Raw genomic sequence first — 16,320 nt, forward strand, 5'->3', positions numbered from 1 at the left:
GGCTTCTAGTTTGGGGCTATCACAAATAAAACTTTACACAGGTTTTAGTGTCAACGTACGTTTCTGTTCCTCTGGGACAAATGGCCAGGTTTTCAACTGTTGTATCAAAGGGTATTTCAGTTTTTAAAGAGATTGCTGGTCTTTTTCAGAGTCCTGTTCACAGTTTACTTTCTCACCAGCATTTTAGTGACCCAAGATGTAAAATGGAGCCGCACTTCCCTAATGGCTGGTGCTTCTGAGCATCTTTTAAAGTACTCACTGATTATCTTTATGGCTTCTTCTTCAACTTTTAATTGTATATATTATCATGTACATATGCTGTAAGTACAAGTGCATATATGCCATGGCATAGAGGTCAGAGGGCAACTTCATGGAGTTGGTTCTCTTCTTCTACCATGGGGTCCAGGATGGAACTCAGGTTGTCAGGCCTGCATGACATGTGCTTTTACCTGTTTAGCCATCTTTTCAGCCCACTAATGGATTCTTCAATAAAATATTTTTTATATCTTTTTTTGTTTTGTAATTGTGTTTTTAAATATAAACTTTGAAAAAATGTATTATTTTATTTTATGGTGATGGGAATTGAGCCCAGAGCCTTACACATGCCAGGGAAGTATTCTGTCACTGAGCCACATTCTCAGCCCTAATATTAAGTTTTGAGAACTTTTTATGTATTGAGAATAAATGTGCCGGATGATGGTGGCGCACGCCTTTAATCCCAGCACTTGGGAGGCAGAGGTAGGCGGATTTCTGAGTTCGAGGCCAGCCTGGTCTACAGAGTGAGTTCCAGGACAGCCAGAGCTACAAAGAGAAACCCTGTCTTGAAAAACCAAAAAAAAAAAAAAAAAGAGAGAGAGAATAAATGTTTTTAGATATGTGGTTTACAAATTATCTCTCAAACTAAAGGGGTTTTGATTTGAATAAAATAAAATTTATTTTTTGTTTCATGGAACAGTTTATGTGCATGTGCATGCTTGTGTGTATGTGTGCACACGTGCACGTGTGCAAACACACACACACACACACGCATAGTGTTTTGTCTGCATGTATACATGTGTACCACATGCATACAGAGTCCTTTGGTAGTGAAAAGAGGACATTGTGAGTCCCTGATGTAGGTACTAGGAACTGAACAGAGATCTTTTGCAAGAACAATAGGTGTTCTTAACTGATGGGCCATCTCTCCAGCCCCTTTGCTGAGATTTTGAATCCATGAATATAGAAAATATCTGTTTATCATTTGGTTTCTTTCACCTACATTTTATAGCTTCAAGGTTAATAGAATGAGAGGATTCTATACAAAGTTCAGAATGGGCGAACATATGACACAATGCTGAGTGAGACAAGCTAGTGACACAGAGTGGCGTCATGTTCCCAGAAACAGGTGCTGAATGAGGTTGTGGGAGCTGAGAAGGAGGAATAGGGAAGTAGTGTTCAAAGGGAGCAGAGCTTCAGCATTGAAAGCTAAGAAGGTTCTGAATGGTGCTGACTCTACATTTGAAAATAGCTAAAATGGTAAATTCTGTGGTTATTTTACCAGGCAAAAATCCCAGAAATGGGCTGGGAATGAAGCTCCAATAGGAGAGTGCTTGTTTACCATGTACGGCATCATGGGTTTGATTCCCATCACTGCATAAAACAGATGTGTTAGTGCGTGCCTGTGATCCCAGCACTCAGGACATTGAGGCAGGAAGAGCAGAAGTTCAAGGTCATCTTGAGCTACATAGAAAATTTAAGACCAGTCTGGGATACATTGTTTCAAAACAAAGGAACAAGTAAACACACACACGTACACACAAAGGGAAATGTTTCCCTCCCAAGCCCTAAAAAGCCAGGGCGCAAAGTTAGGAAACTTTGGAACTTCTACTTTTGTTTGCTTGAGCTTTGACAAGGAGGGGAGAGCCCAGCCTAACTTGTCTCCTACCGCACAGAAGTCCAAGTTTGTGGCCAGTACATAACAACGTATTCCTAACTGGAGCCCGGGTCTCATGGGTAAAATTGGACATCGTGATTTGTGGTATCTTCGTATCTTTCTCAACCATGTTTGGCAAAACCAGGAGAGAAGTTCAGTGGTCACACAGAACTGCATTCTCCTGTGCAAGTATGTTAGTAGAATGTGCCACAGAGGTCATTGCACTGCCTCTCAGGTTGTCAGTGGAGGTTATTGGCATGTTGGTGACATGAACAGATAAAAACTTCTGGAAGATAACAGAGCTGTAAAGTCAAACCTGGCTTTTCCCTGATTTCTCTTCTAAGACTTGCTTACAAAGACCCTTTTCCATGGCAAACCATGACAGCTGCCTGAGAATCTTTCTCCCTCTTCTTCCTCATCATCTCTGACTCTGCTGAGTATGCTCCATGGTCTAAATTTATGGATGTCAAATTTGGCTCAAATCCTGTCACTAAAGTGACTTCGTGATCTTGGCAAGTGGCTTTACCTTTCTACTGTCAAATTTCTTGAAGGTAATCTACCTTCCTCAAACTTCGTCTACCCGTGCTTCAAACCTCGTCAGGTGGGTACCATAGCAGGAAGTAGCATTCTGCATGTAGCACAAGAATTACATATCAGGAGATGAGGTCAGATGGTACATTGTTACATGGGCATTTTACCCTGAGGGTTATGTGTGAAAGTGAGTGACAAGGGACAATCTGCATCTTAGAGAATATGAAGACCATGCTTGTAATCCGAGCTATTGGGAGGTCAAGGTGGGGGGATTGCTGCACATTCTAGTCTAGTTTGGCTTACTTGGTGAATATAGGCTATCCTAAGCTACGATGTAGAACCCTATAAAAACAAAAACAACTCAGAGAGATAGAGGGAGAGAGGAGGACGAAGAGAGGGGAGAGGGGAGCATGACAACAAAGCACAATGCCTTTCACCATGTAAAATCATCCTTGGAGTTGCTATGCATGGAAGGAAGACAATTTCACTTTATGTCTTTTCCGTTTTCACAAGTTTCTTTTATCATGAATGGCATGTCATTTTACAGTAAAATGTGTGGTTACTATAAAAGGGGAACAAGCATGGAGTTACCGGAAACACATATTCCTGACTGTAAAGAAATCATAAGAAACACCAGAGAGAATACTTCCCCTCAGCAGGCTTCCTGCTAGAGTGGTAGATGTGTGCTTCAGGGAGGACTATGAGGAGAAAGCCAGGAAACTAACTGAGGAAGCACAGGTGTTCTTGTGAAGATAAGGGCTGTGAGCATTCCTGGCTCTACCATGAAACAGGCCAAGCAAGGGTTTCTCCAGGGGAAGGTGGGTTAGAGAGATAGGAAGGCTTGGAGGAAAACAGAACTTGATAGAAGAACTGGAGTGCTTGACAGAGAGCCAATAGATGTTGATTGAGAGACAGCATCATGGAAAGCCTCTAGGACTTGATAGAGGGACAGAAGAGCTTAAGAGAGGCACTAGGGAGCCTGATGAAAGGATGGTATAGTTGAATTCAAGGGACTCACTCAGGTTAGACATGGGAAGACAGAACTTATGAAGGAAAGTTTCAGGGCATTTGCAAGAGGTGGACATAGACTTTGGACCAGAGTGTCAGATAAGAGCTAGATTTCCTGGTTTTGATCATTATTCTGTGACTGTGCATGAGAATATCTGAGTACTTAGTAAATGTGCCCTGAAGCATTGAGGTAGTTCTTAAGGGTCCGGTCCTTGAAACTTACTCTAAAACATCTCAGAAAGATAACGTGTGAGAACAAAAGCAGTTTGAACTATGTTCAGAAGCTAGGCTGTAGGATGTGGGGTGGGTTCTAGTTACGCTCAGGAAAGCCAACAGCCACCTGGGTCAGCAACTTCAGTAGGAGCTATGTTTGAAGAAGATGGCAGAGCTAACGTGAGTTGAAGGAGTTATAGTCTTGGAGGTTAGTGTGTGATCTTGCTGGAGGGATCAGGACAGGGTCCGAACATTGAAGTTCATAACTTATTATCATAGTCAAGGCTTCAGTGATGACCATGTGAGAGGAGAGTCGTGACAGCCAGAAAGCCCCTTCAGGTCCCTCCTCGATCAGGTTTCAAGTACTCAAAAAAATTTTTTTAACCTGTTCAAGTAGGACAGTCCTATGGAACCCTTCTAGAACCTTCTAGAACCGTTAGTTGATAAAACTATATAGATGATGAATTTGTGATAAGTCATTGCCAAGGGTGTTCTCTCTTGTTGAGTGAACTTTTTCAACAGAGGGCAGAAAATACACGGTGCGTGAAGTAGAGAATTCGAATCTGTATTCGCTCTTTGTTAAATGGCACGCCAAAAGGAAGTGCTTTGATTTATTTACATAATGTGATACCAATGAGTTATTAGTGACTTGGATCTTGTTATTACTGTATTCAAACTAATCGCAAGTTACCATGTTCAGATGTCTTTCAAGAAAGGCCCTGAACCTCCACCTGTCTACTGAAGTATTCAATTTCTCGACCTTAGAAAATGATAAATAGCCCCCTCTTTGTTTTCCACCACCACTCTGTTCCTTCACTGTCTTATCTTTGCCATTTCTTAAATATTTTTCTTGTCTTGACCCTTTCTCATCTTTCCACTTTAAGTCAGGATTGAGATTAAAGAGCTCAAATAAGATATGTCTGGAAAGAGAGAAGCGCTGGATGGACCAAGAAGCCAGCGAGGACACGCCCCACCGAAAGGCAGATCCATGCTCAGAGCCTGCTTGATGAACTTCTTCTTCTTCAAAGAAACAGATAGTGAATACAGGCTTCATGGACCACATATGATTTCTGTCACATATTATTTGTTGTCTAAAAGTCATTAACTCCAGGTTGTTACAACAAAGGCCAAGAGACAGATGTGGTGTGTGGTTTGTTACCTTTGGCTGGTGATTACAAACTTAGGGTGGCCTGGTGTTACTGTTCTCTAAGAACAGGAAATTTACATTTTATTCAATGTCATCTGGTTACCAAATGCTAGCTTTTAGAAGATTGTTTGGAGGTGTGTGTCTAGCTATGTATGAGCAAATGTGGTGCATCCAGAACCTGTCTCAGTACAATGTTTGCCCTAGGGGCTCCTCATCTCAGCCCATGACAAGGCCCTCTAGAAAGATGCCAGGAACAGGTAGCTGGTATTCCTGCCTACACCTTTCTAATCGCACAGTTTTGGTGACCCTTCCTTCTGAGCGCTTTCTCAGTTGCCTTTTTCCTTATTTTCAGTTTCCAAGTTGAATTGTTATCATTTCATCTCTTGGAGTCCACAACTCTCTTTTGACAGTCATCTCCTGTATCACCTCTTTTAATACTTTTGTTTTGCATCCAGAATGATCCTTCTAAACTTGAAATCAGATTATGTCATTCCCAAATTGGGCTCATTTGCTGACTGAGTTTGTTGCAGACCTAAATGTGGCTTACAAAGTATGTTGTTATCTGGTGCCTGCTGACCACTCCAGGCTCTTTCCTCTTCCTGTTCATTCAACCCATGCTGTGCTCCTGTCCTTGTGGGCTACTTTCTGTTCCTTCAGTGAGACCAGTTAGTTTTCACTTCCACATCTTTGCATCCACTAGCCTTTCAACCTACACGTCATCTGGCCTCCAGAAGTGTCATGGACCTAGTGCAAAAAGTGTATTTTTCTGCCTAGGCTATCCTGCTGACACTCCGGTGGGATGCACAGTGCCCTGCCTAGGTGCCCAAGCTGAGTCTTTAACTGTTATTTGGGTTTCGTCAACATCAAGCTTTCACTGATGCTATTTACTCTTTGAGGGGCCGTTTTCTCCTTCACTTCACAGGACCTAAAACATAAGCTCCTTTCCAGGAATATTCAAAGATAAAGGAATGTGACTCAGATAACAAGATCAAGTTTGTGCAAGCAATTACAATGCATCCCAAGACTCTCCCATTCCTGTTTTCTTTAAATGTACATGGTTCTGTTCTCTAGGCACTGTTCCTTCTGTTCTTTCTTAATGATCCATGCAGAGTCCTCCTGTTCTTTCTCTTTTATACATATACGTCCTCATGTGAGAACATCTCAGACTTCATGACCTGGGACCCACCTTTGCGTCCAACCACTTTGAACAGTGGTTTCCAGGGAAATTTGTGCTGCTTTAATTTCTAGGGTATTGACCTATTGCTTATCAGGGAAATAGATAAATAAAGCTCTACAATGCCTGCTAAGTTTGTAATTATAGAAATTACTTTACAGTACTTTACAAAATAGAGTGCCACATTTCATATGCTTTCAACTTTGAAAAAGAAAACAGGTAGGAACAGTAGTGCAGGCTGGGCAGTGGTGGCGCACGCCTTTGATCCCAGCACTTGGGAGGCAGAGGCAGGTGGATTTCTGAGTTCGAGAGTTCGAGGCTAGCCTGGTCTACAGAGTGAGTTCCAGGACAGCCAGGGCTACTCAGAGAAACCCTGTCTCGAAAAACCAAAAAAAAAAAAAAAAAAAAGGAACAGTAGTGCAGAGTAAGTGCAAAGGTGAGGGAAGCCTCAGAAAGACCTTCACAGTCTGGGCCACTGAATCAATACTAAGAGATAAAATTGAGAGGAAAGAAATGCTTTCCTTCATGAATTAGCCATACAAAGGAACCAGAAAGTAAGAACTGACATGGATAGCAGTTCAAAGGAAACTGTTTCGTGACCAAATAGGAAAGACCTATAGTCAGTTAAGTCAATCAAAACTAATTATGAGGCACTTGCTAGAAAACTGAACACAAGCATCTGATTATTTCTGGGCCTTGAAAATAAGTGACTTGGGCATCCAACACTTCAGAATTAAGGCAGCTCTATGGATAAGTTACATCTCAGAGAGACCAACAAGCAGTTAGGGAATATGGCGACTACACCACAAAATCTAGCAACTTAATTTCACTTAGTAGCTTCTCATTGCTTACAGATATAGGGGTTGATTGTTTTCTTGGGGGAGGGTTTATTAGTGTCTAAAAGCTTCACAGCCTAATGGAATGTTCTTATTACAGCAGCCATGCAGGATGTCAACCTTCCAGTGAGATCAGAAGTCAAGGTTGACGACCACCACTATATACCACTTTGAAATAAAATTGATAATATAAAAACAATACTACTTATTAAACTTCATATCAAATGTGATATGTTTACATTGCTAAACAAAGAAAAACTCAATTTTAATTATTTTTCCCTTCTCTTTCGTGAAGACAGTAGTCAACAACAAAGTGAGTTCTGGCACTGAGAGGCCTAGCAGCGTGTTCTGTATGGGAACTGAGATTCTATTGGATTTTATACTGAAGCCACGTTCGTATTAGTTGCAGTGAACCCAGATGAGTTTATTAAGCCTATGCCAGTAGCCAAGGCAAAGACATGTGTGGCTCCTTTAAGACAGAGTTTCTCAACTTTAGCTGCATTGATGTTCTGAGCCAGAGAATCTTGGGTTCCAGGGACCTGCTGTACACATTACAGGATGTTTAGCAGCATTCAAATCATCTACAGGTTAGATACTACTAGCATATCCAAAGTTGCTTCTGATTGTCAATCACTGATCAAGAAAAGTATTCCTCAATCAAAATGGTACACCAGAATTACCTTTGTGGTTTTTAAAGGGTTAACAAAAATAAAAATACCCAGTCTCTATTATTCAGATTCTGGTTCAGTATATTAATCAGTATTCTTTTTTTTTTTTTTTGAAATTTAACTTTTCAGTTGATTCTTTGTATATTTCACATCATGCACTCCAAACCCACTCATCTTCCCATCTCTTTGTTTCCACCCTTTGCCTCTGCAACCTCTCCACCAAAAGAAAAGAAAAGAAAAGAAAAGAAAAGAAAAGAAAAGAAAAGAAAAGGAGAAGAAGAAGAAGAAGAAGAAGAAGAAGAAGAAGAAAAGAAAAAGAAAAAGAAAACAATCTCGTGTGGGATCTATGGTGTATCTCACAGTATACCTTTTTGTCCACACTTCTTTGCAAATGTTCACTGCAAGGAGTCACTGGTTTGGTTTGAGGCCTCTGGCTTTTGCTACACTGTCAATACTGGATCTTCACTGGACCTCCTCTCGGTTATCCTGTTACTGTGTCACAGAGATCCTGCAGCTTTGGATTTGTATGACAGGCTCCTTCAAGAGCTCCAGCAGGTGGGCCAATTCAAAGCCCTGTATCTGGGTCTGGGTGGTATCTGAGCTGATCAGCCCTTAAACAACCCCAAACCTACACCATCAGAGCACGTTCTCCAGCACCACCTAGGCTAGCTCATCCAGTGCCACAAGCAGCAAGGGGCAGAGCCAGCTCTCCCGCTCTCCGCTCTCCCGCTCTCAGGTCGTCTGGCCCACCGGAGCCCAAGAGCCCATCCCAGAAGGACCAGATCTATTGTGCTGCCCAGGTGAGGAAGAGGGCCTGTTCTCTCTGAGTGTTGTTGCCAGTGAAGGACGTGGCCAGCTTCCCTGTTTACCACAGATGTTGAGGGATGAGGTATGGGAGGAGGGCATCTCTCACTTCCCCACAATACCACATGGCAGACAGAGGTTGGTCTTGATCTTCCTCAGATGCTCCTTGTGTTGATGGCTGCCTGGGTTCTTATGTTGTAGCCCAAGGTTGGCTGGCCCAGAATAAATGAAGAATAGCATTGAGAATTATTGGAAGAAGGCAATTCCTAGTTGCTAGAGGAACACAGAGGAACAATGACCTTCTTTTGGCCTATCATAGGGGGATTTCTGACCTGGAAATAACCTTCTGTGGACTCTTTAAGCCTTTGTGAGGGATGAAATGTGGAACTGAAAAACAGCAAGTGACTAGTCTTGCAACATCGTAGTGGTTATAACAATGTTCGTGAGATAAGTTTCTAAACATGAAAAACATCCAAACTTGAGAGTCAATGCCTCTTCACTTGAAGGTGTTGTGAGTTTGAGACCAGACTAGGCTACATAACAAATTTGAGGATAGTTTGAGTTACATATAAGAACTTATCTCAAAAACAAAACAACATTAACAAGAACAAAAGAGGTACTGTATGATATTTGGGGATCAGGTTTCTAGATAGGAAAGGAAGGAGGGGCAGGTATCAACTACCATTTGGCTAGGTGCCTGGCTATAAGAAGGATACAATTGTAACCATGTTGTCTATATGAATTTCCTGTACCCACTATAACAATTTCACACAGATGTTAGGTCTTAAAAGCAACACACATTTAATCTCCTACAGTGTGGATGCCAGAGGTCTCAAATGATTCTTACTGGGCTTAAAAGAGATGGTTTCCTCTCTTGACTCCATAGACAAATCTATTCTTTGTTTTTTGTTTTTTTTAAATTGTTCTTGGCTGGCAGAATTCCTCAGTTGTGACTTTTGGAGTTGTTTTGCCTTCTCCTCTTCAGTAATTCAATCTTCCCACCTTCCCCTTTTAGGGTCTAAGAATCACTGAAGGAAGACCCCAGGATCAAATAATATGCAAAGGCAAGGAGTAGAAACCCTCAGCATGTGGGGGTCAACCATTCCTGAGAATGGCAATGACCAGAAGACCTCACAGACCTCCTTTTACACAGGGAAATTTTTTTTAGAAATTTGACCAAACATATGTTAGACCAACTGTGAGTGTGTTCACCTTTTGCAGACTAATTACTGTGGTGAAACATTCCAGAGGAAGTGGGAAGGGATGGTGTTTATTTCTCTCTGAACAGCTCACAACATAACATAAGACACTGGTTTTGAAAGTTAAACATGTATCTCAGTCTTCACCAGCATTACCAGGGACATTAACATCTACAGTCTGATCTTTGTGAGTCCTGTTAGCTTGGCAAGAGATTTTGTATTTTAAGTTCTGGGACTTCTCAGGGAGCTGATAATTGCTGGTGCTGCACTGGAATATTGTATACTAGACAATAATTCTATTTATGAAGTTTTTATAGTGACATATTCTGCATAAAATGGTCACATTAATCACAGAGAGGGCATAATTATTACAAACAAAATTAAACAGTGAACATTAAAAATGTGGAATTCTTTTTTTGTCAATTCTTTGCTACAAGTTTCAAATATTCCTCAGGGGTAAAAATCACACACATTTTATGGGCTGGAGAGGTGGCTTGCCGGTTAAAAACATGTACTGGTCTTGTATAGTATCTCAGCTTGATTCCCAGTATCTATGTCAGGAGGTTTATTCTGCAACTGCAAATAACCCTGGTTCCTTGGAATATATCAATCTAACATCCTTTTCAGGCCTCTGGAGAAGGTTTTTGTTTGTTTGTTTGTTTTTTAAACAATCACATAAATATTAGTAACTTTATGAGGTATGTTCTGCATAGTAAAGTGCCTTCATTCCATTTATAAGGTAGAGTGTTTTAATGTTACTTGATACGATCATCCCAATTTTGTTTTTCCTATCCCTCTACCGAGTTCACTCACATTCCTCACAGTCTGCTTCCAGTCCAGGATGTTTCAAGCTAATCTACTTTCTGTTTCTATATTTTTGTCTTTTGGACTTTGCACATGAATGAAATCACGTAAGAGGTGGCTTCTTGAGGTGAATCCTTTCACACAACATTATGTTTCTTAGGCTCTCTTACCACATAAAAGATGCTAGTATTTTGCTGTTTGTTTGTTTGTTTTGATGCAGGGTTTCTGTAACAAACTTGGCTGTCCTGGAATTCGCTTTGCAGACCAGACTGGCCTCAAAGTGGCCACCCGCCTCTATCTCCCTAATGCAAGGATTATGGCATTTGCCACCGTACCAGCTTTTTTTTTTTTCTGCCATTTATTACCCAGTAGGATACTTGCTACTCTTGCATAAGGGTTGGGCTTGGTTTCCAGCACCTACATGATAGCCCAACAGTCTGGAACTCTGGAACTCTGGTTCTTGTCAATCTGACATCATCTTTGGCTTCTATGGGCACCAGGCACACCTGTGGTGTACATATATATACATGAAGGCAAATACTCATACATAAAACTAAAAACAAATCTTAAAGAAGAACTCCACTTAACAGATATACATTTTTATCTACTTACCAGCCAATAGATACGTCTAAATAGAGAGATATAAATAGATCATTTTTATTTATGGCAGTGATCATACACAGAATTGGGGGGGAGGTCATGCTTTCTTTCTCTTGGATATTCTTGAGAAGTGGGAGTGTTAAGTTAATGTTTAACATCTTCAGGAAAAATAAATTGCTTTCCAAAGCAGTTGTATCATTTTACAACACTACCAACGGCATGTGAGGGTTTGTATCTCCATATCCTTGTTAGCATTTATTTGTGTATGACGTATGTCTCATAGTAATTCCATTGAATATGAAAAGCAATGTGACTGTGGTTTTTGTGACTTTAATTCTCTAATAAATAAAAAAATTTTAACATTTCTTTAGTCATTTGTCGACTTTCTGCAGTGAAATATGTGTTCTTTTTTTTTTGTACTTTTTTGGCTAGATTGTTTGTTTTCTTACTACTGAGCTGTAGGAGCTCTTTATGACTGCTGAATATGTCTTATATCAGGTTATATTTTTTAAGTGTTTTCTTTCATTTTATTCCTTGTCTTTTAATTTTCTTAATGATATCTTTGAAATGGGAAAGTTTTAAAGGTTGAAAAAAATCTTTTTATTAAGGTTTCTTTTTCCATTTATGAATCATGTTTTTTCTTTTTGTTCATTTGTTTAACAACTCTTGAAACAAATATTTAAAGACATGGGGAAGTCGTTCAGCTGGTCAAGTACTTGCTTTGAAAGCACGAGGACCCGAGTTTGCTTTTCATCAGCCCTCTTTTAAAAAATCTAGGCATGGTGGCACGCACTTGTAACTCTGGGGACTCACTGGCCTGATCAAACCTTGCCATACCTGTAACCACTGGGAGTCTTCACTTTGACATGGTTTGGAGTTGTCTCCAAGAACTCATGTTGGGGACTTGATTCTCAGTGCATGGGTGATGACACCTTGAATGTCACTGAGCCAAGTGGGAGGTGATTATATTATCAGGATATTACTCTTGAAAGGGACTAAGTCATTCTCAGAGAACCCTTGGTGGTCCTCACAAGAGACAGGCCTCTTTAGTTCCTCAGATTCCTGCCACTCCCTGTGGTTTTTGCCTTCTTGCCTGTGCACAGGTGGTGAAGGCTCTACTGTGCACTGATGAGCTGAGTAGAAGGTCATGCTGAGTTTCCAAAGCTTCAACCTAAACAAACCTCTGTTCTTTATAAAGTACTGGCTTTAGGGATTTTATTATAGCAGAAGAAAATGAATTGATGCATTCTTTCAGTTTGTTCTTTTTATATATAAAATATGGGCCCAAAGAATCCTGTATTTTTATTTTTTGCATTAATTTATTTGTGTGTATGTCTCCATATGTGTGCACATATAGAGATCGGAGGACTATTTGTGGAGTCAGTTCTCTCCTTTCATCATGTGGTTCTTAAAATTGAACTCAGGTTGTTAAGCTTAGTAGTAACTTTTCCTATGAGCCATTTTGCCAGTTTTTTATTTTCCATTTAAAGTTAATAATACTATGAACATATTCCCAGATCAATAAAAATTCCTTAAAATACACCATATTGACTGACATTTAATATTTCTGAAATTATTAAACTATATGAAATTTTAATAGCATTTGTTAATATCACCCTAGAATTGACTACTTAGCTTTTGAGTATTCTTGAAGTTTTCAAATTTCTCTTCAGAAATACATTTGTATCAAACTACAAGTCAGCGACTATTTTTTTTTTTTTTTGCCGTATCTGGACTTGTACTGTGCATTTTCAGCAGTAAAATGAAATAATATTTATTCACCACTCTTAGCATCCAAAAAACATTTATATTATAATTGTTATTTCCTTATGATGAATATTTTCACATTAATGCTATTTCATTTATTCTGTGATCTATTCGTTTCTTTGCTAATTACTTAGAATAACTGGATAGAAAAACTTTAGTTCGTTACAGTTTTAATTTTTTGACATAACATCATACTTTATGATATACTTCAATATGCACGTATGCAAAAGTCTTCTCTATTACGATGCTTTAAAATTTTCTCAGAATATCACATCATTAGGAGTAGAGTCCAGTAAAAGTAGTGGCTTTGTTTTTAAATTAGTAACCATAGATTCTATCCCTCTTTGGATCCAAGCCACCCATTGGCACCATTATTCCAGTTTTTGGAACGTCCCATTTTGTTTATTTATCTCCTTTCTAAAGAGAGAAGTTCAAGGAAACCATTAAAGAGGTGACTCATACCTAAGCTACCTCCAAGTTCCCTTTGCGCCTACAAGATTGGGAATCCTCACTGTAACAGCTGTCAGTGTCTGTCTTGGAGAGCTATATACGATCTCCTCATTCTCTTCTAGACCTTGCTTGACGCCTACGGTCTGAATCAGAAGCCAGCAGAGAGCTCATGTTCTCCTGTGGATGGAGATACAGAACTGGTCCTTTCTAGTTGGTCCACAGAGAGGAAGGGCAACCATTTTGCCAGTGGTATAGCCACATGCCTTTGAAACAGTTGCTGAAGGTACTTCCGGAACCGCTCACCCACAAAGACATAAATGATTGGGTTGACACAGCAGTGTGTGTAGGCAATCACCTCAGTCACCTGCATGGCCAGATCCAGCTGCTTGCTCTGCTCACATAGATTGGTGAATAGAGAATCTTGGAAAGCAGAAACAAGTACAGCCAGATTGTAGGGGGTCCACAGGAGGAAGAATAGAAGCGTAATAGTAAATATCAGACGCACGGCTTTGGCCTTCTTTTCACTGGGCCGTCTGAGCAGAATTCTGATGATCCCTGAATAGCAGATTATCATGACTAACAGAGGCAAAACTAGTCCAAAGATGTTTAGCTTTAGAGCCTGAAACTTCCTCCACTTATGCAGGCTCTCGAAGGGGAAATGAGGGCTACAGGTATGGTGGGTGAACTCCCACTGGGCCTTGAAAAAGTATAAGGCAGGAACAGAAGCTAAGATGGCTAGGACCCAGGTGATAATACTGGTGATGACGCCAAAAGTGACAGTTCTGGCACTCAGGGCAAACACAGCATGGACAATGGCCAGGTACCTGTCAATTGTCAGCAGGATGATAAAGAAGATCTCACTGTATAAGCCCAGGTAATAAAACCCAGAAAGAAGCTTGCACATGGCATCGCCAAAAATCCAGTTGTCTTTCAGCTTGTAGTCAATCCAGAAAGGTAATGTGGAGAGGAAGACCAGATCAGAGATGGCCAGGTTGAACAGGTAGATGCTGGTCATGCTTTGAAGTCTCCTATGCTGCATGAGCACCAGAATCACCAGGATGTTGCCTACCACGCCAATGATGAACACGAGAGAGTACAGCGGGGGCAGGAGTCCAGCTCCAAAGGCTCTTACAGCAGTCTTTTGGCATGGAGTGGAGTCTCCATAGTCATATTCTGTGGTTGTGGCATAGGCTTCTGTGATATCTGAAATCTCCATCCTTTGGTGAGAAACTGGTCAGGAACAACAGTTTCTGTATTTACTTTTTTTATTAAAGACAGTGAGTCCTAGGCAACAAAGATAAGACAATGGTTATAGTTCTTTAACCAATAAATTGCTGATTGATACTTAGTGATTACCAAATCTAGGGATGAAATGGAGGGTAAGAAGCCATTGCATTTTCTACTCACATGACCCTTGTAGACTAAGAGGGGCACAGAACAAACAAATGAATGAATGTGTAACTCATTAAATTATTTCAAGAGTGACTGTGTAAGGAGCTCATTGGATCAAACACAAAAGGAGACTTTACCTCACTGTTCTAACTAAAGACTTCATATTGACCCTGAACAACTGAGTTTGGACTTAATGTTCAACACCTATTAAGTGGGCAAATTGTTCCCACTTAGAAGTGATGAAACAGAGGTACAGATTGCCACAGGATACTGCAGTGTGGCACAAGACATTAAAGCAATAACACAGAGGTATATATTGCCCCACTTTACTGAAATGTGGCACAAGACACAGAATGAGACCTGGAATAGAAATCTATGAGTGTGTTGTTCAATACCAGCTCTAAAATGATCAGACTCTCCTGTTTCCAATCACAGCACTGGCTGTGCCACTGGAGTCTACATGGATGCTCTTGGGAGGGGGGCAGTTGCAGATAAGAACAAAAACTTCATAGCTATGAAAAGTTATCATATTTTTCTGTTGTTTAAGAGTCAACAAGATGCTATTTTCAGTTGTAATGAAACAATGCATGTTATTTAATGTAAAAATCATGGTATTCCAAGATCAGCATAGCTAATACAGCAAATTCCTAGAAGAACAAACCTCACTATAGGTTGAGATTCAAGGTACCAGGTTGGTTGTTTGGTTTAGGTTGATCCCTATCACATGGCCTTTATATGGTATAGGTATATTGACGGTTAATTGAGCACCCTGAGTGAGCACCATGAGACAGCTAGGAGGAGGGTATGACCTGGAGACAGAAATGGAAACTAGGCTCAGGAAGAGATGCCTGGATCCAACAGGTGACAGCACACAGGAGCTAGATGGAAACTGGGACTCTGCTGAAATGGATTCTGAGTTATTGTTTATTATTATTATTAATCTGAAATCAGGATTGCTTTGAGGTAAACAAAGGAACCAGTAGTTAGCTTGGTACCGTAGGACTTCTTCCACACCATGTACGACTGTGCACGAATTCTTTCCAGTTAGCTTTTTGAAGAATCCCTCAAAAAGGGAAATATGGACTTTGTTTTTAACATACTAGCTTTATGACTTTAGATGAATCAGTCTGTTTCCTTGAGCTAAGTTCCTCATCTGGAACAGGAGAGATTAATGAACGTTTACCTTGCAAAGATGCTATGAAGCGATGTGAAGAGTATCCCTCTACCCCCAGACAGTGAATATCAGGGACCCGGCTGTCATATAGTGGTCCTGCTCTAATGCCTGCCATTAGCAGAGGCTCTGACTACAGTGTCTGTATTTCTTCTCTCCTTACTGGGTTTCTTCATAGGTAACATAGAAAGTGATTTTTCTTGATTGTCAAGACAGTTCTTCCAGGTGGACCATTCTATGAAATCTCCAGAGAGTTTGTCTCACAGAATTAGAAAGTCAAGCAGTGGTTACAGGGTCTGAGGAGAGTTTAGAAGAAGGGTGGAGAGAGTTTAGAAGGAGAGAGGACAGTAAACAGGACAGGGCTGAGACTGGGCAGCACGACTTCTCTCATGCTCTATAGCACAGCAAGCTGACTCTGGTTGACAAGACATATTTGAATATTTTAAAACAGCTAAGACATATTTTTGAGGTATGCAGGGTTGATTTTCCATTACTCTGGCCACCATTACAGACTGCACATGTACTGAAACGTCTCCTGTATCTTTTACATATGCAGATGCGACACATGTGAAATAAAACTGAAGAAAATTGGAAAATAGAGTAAACTCTTCAGTATGTTGTTATTGACCACAGTTTTCTATTTG

The 16,320-nt window shown here is 40.4% G+C and overlaps 1 protein-coding gene across 1 annotated transcript; it reads right to left on the reverse strand.

Moving 5' to 3' along the window:
* Nucleotides 1–12,354: 12,354 nt before the first annotated feature.
* LOC114633180 (C-C chemokine receptor type 1) lies at nucleotides 12,355–14,391 on the reverse strand. The gene has a single exon (XM_028781789.1). It carries the CDS (start codon nucleotides 14,327–14,329, stop codon nucleotides 13,262–13,264), a length of 1,068 nt encoding a protein of 355 aa, XP_028637622.1. The 5' UTR covers nucleotides 14,330–14,391; the 3' UTR covers nucleotides 12,355–13,261.
* Nucleotides 14,392–16,320: the final 1,929 nt, after the last annotated feature.

Source organism: Grammomys surdaster, unplaced genomic scaffold, assembly GCF_004785775.1.
Source record: "Grammomys surdaster isolate TR1022 unplaced genomic scaffold, NIH_TR_1.0 546, whole genome shotgun sequence".
In the NCBI taxonomy this organism is placed as follows: Eukaryota; Metazoa; Chordata; class Mammalia; order Rodentia; family Muridae; genus Grammomys; species Grammomys surdaster.

Excerpts from the sequence above, each read along its gene's own strand:
- LOC114633180 (XM_028781789.1), bottom strand. The coding sequence starts at position 14,329 with ATGGAGATTTCAGATATCACAGAAGCCTATGCCACAACCACAGAATAT.